Raw genomic sequence first — 15097 nt, 5'->3', positions numbered from 1 at the left:
AATTATTTTTATGTTTTGGCGCTTTTATACGATAAAAACTATTTTATAGAAAAAATAATAATTTTTGCATCGTTTTATTCTCAGGACTATAACTTTTTTATTTTTTAGCTGATGATGCTGTATGGCGGCTCGTTTTTTGCGGGACAAGATGACGTTTTCAGCGGTACCATGGTTATTTATATCTGGTTTTTTGACCGCGTGTTATTCCACTTTTTGTTCGGCGGTATGATAATAAAGCGTTGTTTTTTGCCTCGTTTTTTTTCTTACGGTGTTCACTGAAGGGGTTAACTAGTGGGACCGTTTTATAGATTGGGTCGTTACGGACGCGGCGATAATAAATGTGTACTTTTTATTGTTTTTTTTTTTAATTTAGATAAAGAAATGTATTTATGGGAATAATATTTTTTTTTTTTTTTTTTTTAATACATGTGGACATTTTTTTTTTTTTTTACTTTGCTCCAGGGGGGACATCACAGATCACTGTCAGCAATCTGTCAGATCAGTGATCTGACTTACAGCGCTGCAGGCTTACCAAGCGCCTGCTCTGAGCGGGCACTTGGTAAGCCACCTCCCTCCCTGCAGGACACGGATGCCGCGGCCATTTTGGATCCGGGCCTGTAGCAGGGAGGGAGGTAAGGAGACCCTCGCAGCAACGCGATCACATCGCGTTGCTGCGGGGGTCTCAGGGAAGCCCGCAGGGAGCCTCCTCCCTGCGCGATGCTTCTCTATACCGCCGACACATCGCGATCATGTTTGATCGCGGTGTGCCGGGGGTTAATGTGCCGGGGGCGGTCCGTGAACGCTCCTGGCACATAGTGCCGGATGTCAGCTGCGATAGGCAGCTGATACCCGGCCGCGATCGGCCGGGCTCCCCCCGTGAGCGCGGCCGATCGCATATGACGTACTATCCCGTCACTGGGAATTAAGTCCCAGGGCACCTTGACGGGATAGTACGTCATATGGGGTTAAGGGACAAGTTTCTGCCTTTTCCATTCTTTTCCAAAGGTATCTCAAAACATTAATTCAAGGAGTTGCTAACTTCTTTCCCCCCTACCAGCCCCCCAGTAGATCCCTGGGATCTTAACTTAGTGCTCGATGTCTTACAGGAGTCTCCGTTTGATCCACTGCGTGAGATCCCTTTCACATTCTTTTCCTGGAAGGTCGCTTTCCTGGTCGCTATTACATCAAACGGGTTTCAGAGCTAGCGGCGCTTTCTTGTCTCCTTACCGGTTTTCTTCACCAGAGCGAGGTGGTTTTAAGTCCAGTTCCATCCTTTCTTCCCAAGGTGGTTTCCGGTTTTCATCTAAATGAGTACATCGTACTTCCATCTTTTTGTCTGTCCCCGTCTCACTCCCCGAAAGCGGTCACTAAACTGGACAGGGTGAGAGCTTTACCTGTTTAACTGTCCAGGACTGAACCTCTTCGGCTCTCAGATTCTCTGTTCATAATCCCAGAAGGTCCACGGAAAGGTCTCCCTGCGTCCAGGTCTACCATTTCTCGATGGATCCGTTCCACCTTTCTGGAAGCTTACTGTCTAGGACCCTTTCACACATCAGTTTTTTGCCATCAGTCGCGATCCGTCGAATTTTTTAAAAAATGAATCCTGCGATTGATGCTGCCAGATCTGTTTTTTTTCTCATAGACTTGTATTAGCGACGGATGACCTCCCGTTTCATCCGTTATTTGCCGGATCCTTTGAAAATTGTTTGTCCGGCGGCCAGAGACAACGGACAAAGTAACCTTTTTTTGTGTACATCGAAAAATCGTTTTGCTCGAAAGGGCGCCGGATCCGTCAAATGACGGAATCTGGCGACGGATTAGGTTTTTTTTTAACTGAGCATGCTCCGATATATTTTGGATCCAATTAGCCAGTTCTGCTAGTCGGATCCGTTTAAAAAACCAAATCCGTCGCATCTGTTTTTCACAATCTGCGACAGATCCATCGAGCCAACGGATTATGACTGACGGCAAAAAACTGATGTGTGAAAGGGCACAGCACACTCCACGAGTTCTTTGGGCGCCTCCAGGACAGTGCTCCCTCAGCCGTGTCGGCCTCGCAGCTCTGCAAAGCTGCTACATGGGCTTCCATTCATACTTTTACCAAGTTTTCCAGGTTTCACACTCATGCTTCATCAGATGTAAACCTTGATAGAAAGGTCCTGCAAGCCGCAGTGGCCTGAGCTCTGACTTGAAGATATTATACTTCTTCCCACCCTTGGGACTGCTTTGGGACGTCCCATGGTTTCATGTGTCCCCCAATGAAGCGAGAGAGAAAGTAAGATTTTGGGTACTCAACGTAAAATATTTTTCTCTGAGCCTTTGGGGGACACAGCACCCGCCCTGGTTTCTATTTCTCCTACTACTTTCTCACTAACGGATTAGCTTTCGGTCAGTTGGTGGGTGTATACTGCTGGGGAGGAGCTAACCCTTTTTCTTGCGTAGTGTCATCCTCCTAGTGGCAGCAGCATACACCCATGGTTTCCTGTGTTCCCCTAATGAAGGCTCCGAGAAAAAGATTTGACGGTGAGTACCAATAATCTTACTTTAGTAACCACCAGAATTAAAAACATATAAAAGAATGGAACACCACAGGTATTGAGGAAAGTAATTGTAATAGTAAATATCTTGCCAATAATAAGTCTTTTTGTACTACATAGGTTATGGGAAAAAGGAATCAAAGGTTTAACCCCTTAGTGACCGAGCCAATTTGGTACTTAATGACCGAGCCAATTTTTACAATTCTGACCACTGTCACTTTGAGGTTATAACTCTGGAACGCTTCAACGGATCCCGCTGATTCTGAGATTGTTTTTTCGTAACATATTGTACTTCATGTTAGTGGTAACATTTCTTTGATATTACTTGCGATTATTTATGAAAAAAACGGAAATATGGCGAAAATTTTGCAATTTTCAAACTTTGTATTTTTATGCCCTTAAATCAGAGAGATATGTCACGAAAAATAGTTAATAAATAACATTTCCCACATGTCTACTTTACATCAGCACAATTTTGGAACCAAAATTTTTCTTTGTTAGGGAGTTATAAGGGTTAAAAGTTGACCAGCAATTTCTCATTTTTACAACATCATTTTTTTTTTTTTAGGGACCACATCACATTTGAAGTAATTTTGAGGGGTCTATATGATAGAAAATAACGAAGTGTGACACCATTCTAAAAACTACACCCCTCAAGGTTCTCAAAACCACATTCAAGAAGTTTATTAACCCTTTACGTGCTTCACAGGAACTGAAACAATGTGGAAGGAAAAAATGAACATTTAACTTTTTTTTGCAAACATTTTAATTCAGAACCATTTTTTTTATTTTCACATGTGTAAAAACAGAAATGTAACCATAAATTTTGTTATGCAATTTCTCCTGAATACGCCAATACCCCATATGTGGGGGTAAACCACTTTTTGGGCGCACAGCAGAACTTGGAAGTGAAGGAGCGCCGTTTGACTTTTTCAATGCAAAATTGGCTGGAATTGAGATTGGACGCCATGTCACGTTTAGAGAGCCCCTGATGTGCCTAAACAGTGGAAACCCCCTACAAGTGACCCCATTTTGGAAACTAGACCCCTTAAGGAACTTATTTAGATGTGTGGTGAGCACTTTAAACCCCCAGGTGCTTCACAGAAGTTTATAACTTAGAGCCGTGAAAATTTAAAAAATCGCATTTTTTCTACAAAAATGATCTTTTATCCCCCAAATTTTTATTTTCACAAGGGTAACAGGAGAAATTAGACCACACAAGTTGTTGTGCAATTTCTCCGAGTACGTCAATACCCCAATTGTGGGGGTAACCCACTGTTTGGGCGCACGGCAGAGCTCGGAAGGGAAGGAGCGCCGTTTTGGAATGCAGACTTTGATAGAATGGTCTGTGGGCGTTATGTTGTGATTGCAGAGCCCCTGATGTACCTAAACAGTAGTAACCCCCCACAAGTGACCCCATAGATTGGGCAGCGAAAGGGGTTGAAAAACTACATCCGCTGCCCACGTTGTGCACAATTTTCACAACGTGCGTCGGTATGTCGGGCCGATGCATTGCAACGGCCCCGTACCGACGTAAGTGTGAAAGAACCCTAACCCTAAATTTAGCCCTAACCCTAGCCCTAACCTTAACCCTAATTTTAGCCCCAACTGCTCTTCTCCTGCTGGCCGGCAGATGGCGATAGATGGCGGGCGCACTGCGCATGCGCCCGCCATTTTCTTTCCCCCGGCGGCCAGGAGGAGCAGCAGGAGGACCCAGGGACATCGGTGAGTATGATAGGGTCCCCGAATCCCCCTATTTCTCTGTCCTCTGATGTGCGAGCACATCAGAGGACAGAGAATTACTTTGCTTTTTTTTTTTTTTTTTTGCGGTCGCCGGTAAACGGTTAATTACCGGTGATCGCAAAACAGGGGTTCTTTACCGGCAGCCGAGACCCCAAAGATCCTTCCGGTGGCGGGCGCACTGCGCATGCGCCCGCCATTTTTTTGCCGGAAGAAGATGCCCATCGGGAGCCATGAGGAGCACCGGGGGAGACAGGTGAGTATCGGGGGGCTATTGGGGACCCCATTTCTCTGTCCTCTGGTGTGTGATCACATCGGAGGACAGAGAAATTAAAAGGGAAATCGCGTTTTTTTTTTCTTTTTTTGCGATCGCCGGTAAACGGTTAATTACCGGCAATCGCAAAAGCGGGGTCGGTAAAAAAAAAAAAAACCCCGAATCATGTTCTCTGGGGTCTCGGCTACCCCCGGCAGCCGAGACCCTGGAGAAAATCCGACTCTGGGGGGCGCTATTTACTTTTTCCACAGCGCCGTTAATTAACGGCGCTGTGGTTTAAGTACCCTTAGCGGCAGCTGTTAAAAGGCGTATCGGCGGTCGTTAAGGGGTTAAATATGATAATGACACAAAGATACATTTAAAATGTATTATATTTAAGTGGGTGTACAGAATCGCAGACCAATCACATGTAAGTGTGGTAAGATATAAAGTTCTCTATAGTGCTGTTCCCAAGTGGGCCTCATATGTAATATATCTGGTATTGCACAAATATAAAAAACAATTCATTTAAATAAAACCCATCAGTTTAGTGTGGTAAGGTATAAGGTTCTCTATAGTGCTGTGCCTAAATAGGCCTCCTATATAATAGATTAGGTATTGCACAAATCTAATAAATAATTCATATAAATGATACCCAAAGAGGTCCATGAGTGATGGCAACGTATTAGCAGGGTCCCACGATGCCAGACACGTGTTTCCCATATGATGTATAGTACATAAAGACTTATTGATAAGATACTTATTATTACGATTGCTGGCAGTTGTCAAGATAAGGTATTGAATATGCCCTCCACGCCTGTGGGAGTGGAGATGCGTGCATATTCATTAACTTAATTAGTGGTGCCATGTGATCGCTTAGCAACTGCGCGGAGGAGAGGCGAGTATGATGTCTTCCGGAAGCCGACAGCTGTCACTGTGCACTATTAGAGAAATTAATATTTCTCTCTAGCAGCTGAACAGTTACAGCCACAGCCGCCGGCTCCTGCCACTGCTCCTCCGCTCCCCCTTCCCCGACGGCTTTCTGGACAATGACTCGTGTATAAGCCGAAGGGGACGTTTTCAGCACAAAAAAAGTGCTGAAAAACTCTGCTTATACGCGAGTATATACGGTAAATATAATTTATGATTTTATGTGGCTTGCATTTCTTCTTCTTTTGGTGTTTATGATGCATACTAGCCCCCATATGTATTATTATTATTTTATTGTTATAGCGCCATTTATTCCATGGCGCTTTACATGTGAGGAGGGGTATACATAATAAAAACAAGTACAATAATCTTAAACAATACAAGTCATAACTGGTACAGGAGGAGTGAGGACCCTGCCCGCGAGGGCTCACAATCTACAAGGGATGGGTGAGAATACAGTAGGTGATGAGTAGGTGTATGGATTATTATTTTAGGTGTTCTGTTAAACAAGATGAGACAACCTTCGTAATGTACTGCAAAGAGTTATCTGTAATTTAGTCCCCTAATATTTTATCAAGTGCCCCAAAATTTACTAAATGTACTGTTGTAGACTTTGAAGTGCAACTACCATGTCCTGTAGTAGCACCACTGATCACAGGAGAGCGATTTGCAGGCAGGACTCCTCTCCTCGGGAGCCTCTTTCTTGCTGCCTTCACCTGTGATTCACCTTTGTTAACCACAGCAGACAGCTTTTGTAAAAGCAACTCCCTCTTCAGTGTCAACCATTACATGGGCACACATTCGTTGGAAATGTTTCCATTTATCCTGGTGCCGCTATCTGCAGCGACTTTCTCCAGACTTTCTGCAATCATCAGGGGGTACAGCAACCCTATATACAGCGATCTGCTGATCATCAGGTATTCTACTTTTAGAAAAGGGGATATTTAGATAGGACTTTTTAACTCTTTCTAAAGGTACCTTCACACTGAGCAACTTTACAACGAGAACGACAACGACCCGTGACGTTGCAGCGTCCTGGATAGCGATCTCGTTGTTTGACACGCAGCAGCGATCAGGATCCCACTGTGACATCGCTGGTCGTAGCTAGAAGTCCAGAACTTTATTTGGTTGTCAGGTCGGCGTGTATCGTCATGTTTGACAGCAAAAGCAACGATGCCTGCAATGTTTTTACATGGAGCTAACAACCAGTGATAACGATAAGCGAGTCGCCCTTACGTCACTGGATCGCTCCTTCATCGTTCTGGTGTTGCCGTGTTTGACGTCTCTACAGCGACCTAAACAGCGACGCTCCAGCGATCGGCTCGTTGTCTATATCGCTGCAGCGTCGCTGAGTGTGACGGTACCTTTTAGCTTTTCAATCTCTATACAAATTCTTTGTGCACCTCTAAAAGACTAGTTGATCTCTTCTGCACAGTACTTTGTCCTTTCACCAATGTAGCAGCACAATGGATGACTTCGATAGGCAAAATAGATTAAAAAGCGACAAGTCCAGAACAGTTGCTTCTTTCCTCAGAGGATTTCAGTAATAAACAAAAATGATTCTAGTCCAAGTATAAAATTTATAATACCTGCAAGCCTGATACAGATTTTACTTTAAGGCATAATTCACCCCAAAGTTTTTATAATCAGTGATCACCAATTCAGAGGTAAAGGTATGTTGCATGCATTCAGATCAGAGGTAAAGAAAAATGCGTACCAGGCTAAGGATTTCTTCACTGGCTTATTGGGATAAAGTGACTTAAGGTACCGTCACATTTAGCGATGCTGCAGCGATATAGACAATGATGCCGATCGCTGCAGCATCACTGTTTAGGTCGTTGTGTGGTCGCTGGAGAGCTGTCACACAGACAGCTTTCCAGCGACCAACGATGCCGAAGTCCCCGGGTAACCAGGGTAAACATCGGGTTACTAAGTTCAGGGCCGCGCTTAGTAACCCGATGTTTACCCTGGTTACCATTGTAAAAGTTAAAAAAACAAACCGTACATACTTACATTCTGGTGTCTGTCACGTCCTCCGGCGTCAGCTTCCCTGCACTGACTGTCAGCGCCGGCCGTAAAGCAGAGCACAGCGGTGACGTCACCGTTGTGCTCTGCTTTACGGCCGGCCGGTGCTGACAGTCAGTGCGGGAAGCTTTTGAAAAGTCCATATACACTACATCCACTGCGTTCCCTTTGTCCAGTCCGAAACTTACTTCTTCATAGAACTTGATCAGATTAGTCTGACAGGAACGGTCCCTAGTAAACCCATGTTGATATTGGGTCATGAGGTTATTCCTCTTCAGATACTCCAGTATAGCATGTCATAGGCTGTGTACACGATGCGGATTTGCTGCGGATCTGTAGCGGATTTTTCCGCTCAAACGCTGCAGATCCGCATTGTGATGTACAGTATAATGTTCTATGGGAAAAAAAAAAGCTGCAGATGGTGCAGAAAAATCAATGCGGAATTGCTGCGAATTTCAAAGAAGTACATGTCCCTTCTTTTGTGCGGATCTGCAGCGTTTCTGTACCCCTCCGTGTTAAAATTCCGCAGTGGCAAAAACTGCTGAAAATCCGCATCAATTCCGCATAAAAACTGCGGCAAATCTGCGGCTGCGGATTCTGCCAGGAGATGCGGATTTTGTTGTGCCAGGAGATGCGGATTTTGTGCAGAAAATTCTGCACCTCTTTTCCTACATGTGCACATACCCTTAGAATGCCCTCCAGGATTTTACCCACAGTAGAGGTTAATCTTACTGGCCTATAATTTCCGAGTTCAGTTTTTGTCCCCTTTTTGAATATTGGCACCACATTTGCTATACGCCAGTCCTGTGGTACAGACCCTGTTATTATGGAGTCTTTAAAGATTAAAAATAATGGTCTATCAATGACTGTACTTAGTTCCTGCAGTACTCGGGGGTGTATCCCATCCGGGCTCGGAGATTTGTCAATTTTAGTGATTTTTTTTTTTATTTTTTTTTTTTTATATAGACGCCGACGTACTTCCTGCTGGGTTAACACTAGGACTACTGGTATAGTCATTTTGACTACTTACTTGCAGTAGTTCTAGTCGGGGTCACGAGTCCAGTAGTCCTAGTGTTAAGCAGGTGACATTTAATGGGGAATTTTTCTTATCACTGATCATATTGTCTGCCATGGAATTTTCTTGTGTAAATAATGATGAAAAAAAGTCATTTTAGACAAGCCTGTGAAATACTGGGAGAATATAGTCTCGTCAGATGAAAACAAAATTGAACCCTTTGTATGCCATAATACACACCATGTTTAGGGACCAAAAGGCACTGCATATTTCCCCAAAAACACCATACCAACAATGAAGTTTGTAGGTGGGAACATCATGATGTGGGGCTGTTTTTCAGCATACGGCACTGGCAAACTTCATATGATTGACGGAAGGATAAATGGACAAATGTACCGAGACATTCTTGATTAAAATCTGCTGTCATCTACCAGGATGATGAAGATGAAACGAGGGTGGACATTTCAGTAAGACAATGATCTCAAACGCACAGCCAAGGAAATTCTCAATTGATTTCAGAGAGAGAAAGTCTGCTAGAATGGCCCACCAGTCAACTGACCTGAATCCAATAGAAAATCTATGGAAGGAATTAAAGCTCAGAATTCATAGAAGTCTACGGAACCTTCAGGATCTAAAGAGTTTTTGTGTGGAAGAATGGGCCGAAATCCCACCTGAGCAATCCGTGCAACTAGTTTCTCCATTCAGGAGGCATCTTGAAGCTGTCTTTGCTAAAAGGGCATTTCTACCAAGTACTAAACAAACCTCAAAAAGTGTGTTCAATACTTTTCCCTGTCATTTTTCATTGTTACAAATAACTTAATTTATGAACATCTATGGTTTGTTATCTTTGCATGTGTGCATTGGATGGGTTGTTACTGACATCCTGGTATTATTTCATGTTAAAAGCACCTTTAGAAATATATTTACTTACAAAATTGGTGACGTGTTCAATACTTATTTTATCCTCTTTATGAATGTGTGTAGTAGAGTGCAGCGCCCCCTCTTATCACTAGATATCCACATATGTGCTTTGGTTGCCTCACAAATTGTATTTATACCTTTGGATCATCATTTGTGGGATGCTAAGTGGCTCCTTTTGAGGTGTTAATGTTTCCTATATGTGATGCTAATAGGGAATAATGACTTGATGCTGTAAAAGCACAGCCTCTCCAAAGCATGCCACCACGTGAGAGGTTGCAGTCAGTCTGTTATGATTAGTGGTTTTTGTATAAAAAATGGATGCCTGCCATTGTCTTTCAGGCAAAGTAGATGAAAAATTACCTTTTTTTTCCTATTCAGTAAGCTTGCAGAGTTTAAAATGAACAAACTGCTCTTTACTCACTCTTGCCTCTCTGCTGCTATCTCTGGTCTTTATTGACAGGCTGCATCGATGGCATCATCACTACTGCATGTGACTTCTGCAGCCAATTGCAAAGCTCAACAGTTATCATACCAATTACTTGTGCATCACTGCTGAGCTCAGTGATTGGCTGCCTTGGTCATGTCATGACGCCACTGATGTAGCTTGGTAACAAAGAACAAGACCATCAGCAGAGAGGCTAGCCATGGTAAAGCTCAGTTTGATACTGATAACCTCTGGAATATGGAATATAAAGCATTTTTTGGAAACTCCCTGTGTCTAGATGGCGACTACTTATTTCAGCCCAGTTTGAGACTGGTCCTTATCCATTTGGCAGCTAGTTGTATTGTTCTTTTTAATCAGTTAGTGTGTTTTCCTGAGAACTCTGCTTTTGTATCATTGATTCAGTTCTGCTTAACTAAACTATCCTTTTTCACAGTCCTATGGAAGTTATCCCTTCCAAACCCGTCAAGAGAAATAAGGAGAAAAGGCCTCCTCGTCTTCTCACTGATCTACCGTTGCCTCCTGAACTGCTAGGAGGGGATCCTTCTCCTCCAGATTCACCAGAGCCTAAAGCGGCAACACCTCCTCAGCAACCTTTAAGGAAGAGACCAAAGTAAGTCTCTAATATGCACTATAAAAAATGAGTCTCATCGATATGTCGACACTATGTGATGAAAATAACACTGCCATTGTATAATCATATGGTATATACAGTTGTGGCCAAAAGTATTGACACCCCTGCAATTCTGTCAGATAATACTCAGTTTCTTCCTTAAAATGATTGCCAACACAAATTCTTTGGTATTATTATCTTCATTTAATTTGTCTTAAATGAAAAAAACACAAAAGAGAATAAAGCAAAAAGCAAAACATTGATCATTTCACACAAAACTCCAAAAATGGGCCAGACCAAAGTATTGGCACCCTCAGCCTAATACTTGGTTGCATAACCTTTAGCCAAAATAACTGCAATCAACCGCTTCCGGTAACCATCAATGAGTTTCTTACAATGCTCTGCTGGAATTTTAGACCATTCTTCATTGGCAAACTGTTCCAGGTCCCTGATATTTGAAGGGTGCCTTCTCCAAACTGCTATTTTTAGATCTCTCTACAGGTGTTCTATGGGATTCAGGTCTGGACTCATTGCTGGCCACCTTAGAAGTCTCCAGTGCTTTCTCTCAAACCATTTTCTAGTGCTTTTTGAAGTGTGTTTTGGGTCATTGTCCTGCTGGAAGACACATGACCTCTGAGGGAGACCCAGCTTTCTCACACTGGGCCCTACATTATGCTGCAAAATTTGTTGGTAGTCTTCAGACTTCATAATGCCATGCACACTGTCAAGCAGTCCAGTGCCAGAGGCAGCAAAGCAACCCCAAAACTTCAGGGAACCTCCGCCATGTTTGACTGTAGGGACCGTGTTCTTTAAACTCTATGTTGATGCCTTTTGCCCAAAAAGCTCTACTTTTGTCTCAGCTGACCAGAGAACATTCTTCCAAAACGTTTTAGGCTTTTTCAGGTAAGTTTTGGCAAACTCCAGCCTCGCTTTTTTATGTCTCGGGGAAGGAGGGGGGTCTTCCTGGGTCTCCTACCATACAGTCCCTTTTCATTCAGACGCCGATGGATAGTACGGGTTGACACTGTTGTACCCTCGGACTGCAGGGCAGCTTGAACTTGTTTGGATGTTAGTCAAGGTTCTTTATCCAGCATCCGCACAATCTTGCGTTGAAATTTCTTGTCAATTTTTCTTTTCCGTCCACATCTAGGGAGGTTAGCCACAGTGCCATGGGCTTTAAACTTCTTGATGACACTGCACACGGTAGACACAGGAACATTCAGATCTTTGGAGATGGACTTGTAGCCTTGAGATTGCTCATGCTTCCTCACAATTTGGTTTCTCAAGTCCTCAGACAGTTCTTTGGTCTTCTTTCTTTTCTCCATGCTCAATGTGGTACACACAAGGACACAGGACAGAGGTTGAGTCAACTTTAATCCATGTCAACTGGCTGCAAGTGTGATTTAGTTATTGCCAACACCTGTTAGGTGCGTCAGGTAAGTTACAGGTGCTGTTAATTACACAAATTAGAAGCATCACATGATTTTTCAAACAGTGCCAATACTTTTGTCCACCCCCTTTTTTATGTTTGATGTGGAATTACGGTACATCCAATTTGGCTTTAGGACAATTCTTTTTGTGTTTTTTTTTTTTTTTTTTTTTTTTTTTTTTTATTTAAGACAAATTAAATGAAGATAATACCAAAGATTTTGAGTTTGCAATCATTTTCAGGAATAAACTAAGTATTGTCTGACAGAATTGCAGGGGTGTCAATACTTTTGGCCACAACTGTATGTCATGCACTGTATAATTATCTGCAGTTAACGCTGTGGTTGTCCTAAATTTTATGTGTCTTGGCAAAATTGCTTCCAATACTTTGTGGTTGTGGCGTTCAGCAGTATGCTCAAGTCCAGGATTTATCAACTGTTTATTTGACCGGATATTATTATTTATTATTATAGCGCCATTTATCCCACGGTGCTTTACATGTGAGGGGTATACATAATAAAAACAAGTACAATAATCTTAAACAATACAAGTCGCGACTGGTACAGTAGGAGAGAGGACCCTGCCTGCGAGAGCTCACAATCTACAAGGGTTGGGTGTGGATACAGTAGGCGAGGGTGGAGCTGGTCGTGCAGTGGTTTGGTCGATTGGTGGTTATCTGATGTGCTGCATGAATATTGAGGGAATGCCACTAATTAGGATCTTCTCTTAACACTTTAGACAATGTAAATCATTCCTTTTTCTTCAAACTTGATCCAGCCTAGATATTCATGTTAACGTTCTCACTTGTTTTCTCTACTTGTGTGTTAGAATTTGCTGTCCCCGTTATGGCGAAAGAAAGCAGAAAGAAATTGATTGGGGAAAGCGATGTGTGGACAAGTTTGACATTATTGGTATCATTGGAGAAGGGACCTATGGACAAGTGTATAAAGCCAAGGACAAAGACACTGGTAAGTAATGTATAGTTATATCAGAAATTATATAGTGCAAGAATGGGAAAAAAAGCTGCTTATTACCTAATTAATGCGGTTATGTTAGTGAGTCTGTTATATTAACCTGTTAGGCTACTTTCACACTTCCATCGTTTGGGCTACGTCGCAATGCGTCGTTTTGGAGAAAAAACGCATGATGCAAAGTTGCCCGCAGGATGCGTTTTTTCTTCATAGACTTGCATTAGCGACGCATTGTGACGTAGGACCACACGTCGCATCCGTCGTGTTTTGGCGGACTGTCGGCACAAAAAAAGTTCAATGTAACTTTTTTGTGCGACGTGTCAGCCATTTTCGACCGTGCATGCGTGGCCGAAACTCCGCCACCTCCTCCCCGCTCATTACAATGGGCAGCGGATGCGCTGTAAAACTACATCCGCTGCCCAGGTTGTGCTAAATTTAGCACAACGTCCGTCGGGCCGACGGTTTGCGACGGCCCCATACCGACGGAAGTGTGAAAGTAGCCTTAGGGAGAGAGCCATTTTGGTACTTAATGACCAAGCCAATTTTTACAATTCTGACCACTGTCACTTTATGAGGTTATATCTCTGGAACGCTTCAACGGATCCCACTCATTCTGAGACGTGACATATTGTACTTCATGTTAGTGGTAAAATTTCTTCTATATGACTTGTTTGTTTATGAAAAAAAATGAAATTTGTCGAAAATTTTTCAACTTTCAAACTCTTTGTTAGGACGTTATAAGAGTTAAAAGTTGGCCAGCGATTTCTCATTTTTCTAACAAAATTTACAAAACCATTTTTTTTAGGGACCACCTCACATTTGAAGTGTTTGGGGGTTCAATATAACAGAAAATACCCAAACGTGACACCATTCTAAAAACTGCACCCCTCAAGGTGTGCAAAACCACAGTCAATAAGTTTACTAACCCTTTAGGTACTTCACAAGAACTAAAGCAATGTTGAAGGAAAATATGAACATTTACATTTTTTTCACAAAAAAATTACTTTGGAACCAATTTTTTTTTTTTTATTTTCACAAGGGTATCAGGAGAAAATAAACCACAAAATTTGTTGTGCAATTTCTCCTGAGTACGCCGAAACCCGTTTGTTAGGGGGGGAAAGCCACTGTTAGGGCGCATGGTAGGGCTCAGAATGGAGTAAGCACTGTTTGACTTTTTCAGTGCAAAATTGGCTGGAATCAGTGATGGTGCCATGTCGCATTTGGAGACCCCCTGATGTACCTAAACAGTGGAATCCCCCCAATTCTAACTCCAACCCTAATCTCAACCATAACCCTAACCACAAACCTAACCCAACCATAGCCCCAGCCCTAACTTTAGCCCCAGCCCTAACCCTAATGGAAAAATGGAAATAAATACATTTTTTTTATTGTTGTGCCCGCAATTTTCTTCTCGGAAGAAGACGCCGGGGGACTGCACGGGTAGGTGCAGGTACCCGGAACTACAAGGGGGATCAGGGGACTCCATTTCTCTCTCTTCTGATGTGCGATCACATCAGAGGTGAAAGAAATTTAGATGGGAAATCGTACTCTTTTTTTTTTCTTCTTCTTGCTTTTGCAGTTATTCCGTTGATAACGGCGATCGCAACACTGGGGTTGGTAAAAACCGACCCGAGTTATGTTCTCTGGGGTCTCAGCTACCCCTGGTAGCCAAGATCCCAGAGAAATTCTGACTCTTGGGGGCGCTATGCACTTATTTCTCAACGTCGTTAAAAAGTGGCGCTGAGGCATAAGTACCCTTAACTGCCACCGTTAAAAGGTGTATCGACGGTCGTTAAGGGGTTAAAGGGAAACTGTCCAGTTCCCTGTCTCCAATCGCTATAATAAAAAAATAAACAATGGTTTATTATACCGACTAACAAAAAATGGAATAAACCGCAATACAGCTCCATGAGCAGAAAAATAAAAAAGTTACACCTCTTAGAATAATGCAATACAAAATTAATTTTCTCTATAAAATGGTTTTTGCATAAAAGCGCCAAATCATGAAAAACTATATTACTGTGGTATCGATGTAATCGTACAGACCGAAGAATAAAACTGAATTATCAATTTTTTTTTTTTAAACTCGTTTATTAATTTCAGAGTAGACAAACATTGCACATATTACATTTATCATTATTAAACATACCATCAGATACAAATGATTACAAAACATCATCGCATCCAAAGTTCAGAGGTAATAGACTGTGCATGTTGAATCA

At 42.6% G+C, this 15097-nt stretch overlaps 1 protein-coding gene across 1 annotated transcript in view; it reads left to right on the top strand.

The window, feature by feature from the left end:
* CDK12 (cyclin dependent kinase 12) overlaps positions 1 to 15097 on the top strand; it is a 94073-nt gene that overhangs the window by 16841 nt on the left and 62135 nt on the right. The window contains exons 3-4 of the mRNA XM_069751667.1: positions 10300 to 10476; positions 12733 to 12872. Of these exons, the coding sequence (XP_069607768.1) occupies positions 10300 to 10476; positions 12733 to 12872 (317 nt within the window). The remainder of the gene's footprint in view (positions 1 to 10299; positions 10477 to 12732; positions 12873 to 15097) is intronic.

Source organism: Ranitomeya imitator, chromosome 2 (assembly GCF_032444005.1).
Source record: "Ranitomeya imitator isolate aRanImi1 chromosome 2, aRanImi1.pri, whole genome shotgun sequence".
NCBI classification, from domain to species: domain Eukaryota; kingdom Metazoa; phylum Chordata; class Amphibia; order Anura; family Dendrobatidae; genus Ranitomeya; species Ranitomeya imitator.
This window is presented reverse-complemented; position numbering and strand designations above follow the sequence as displayed.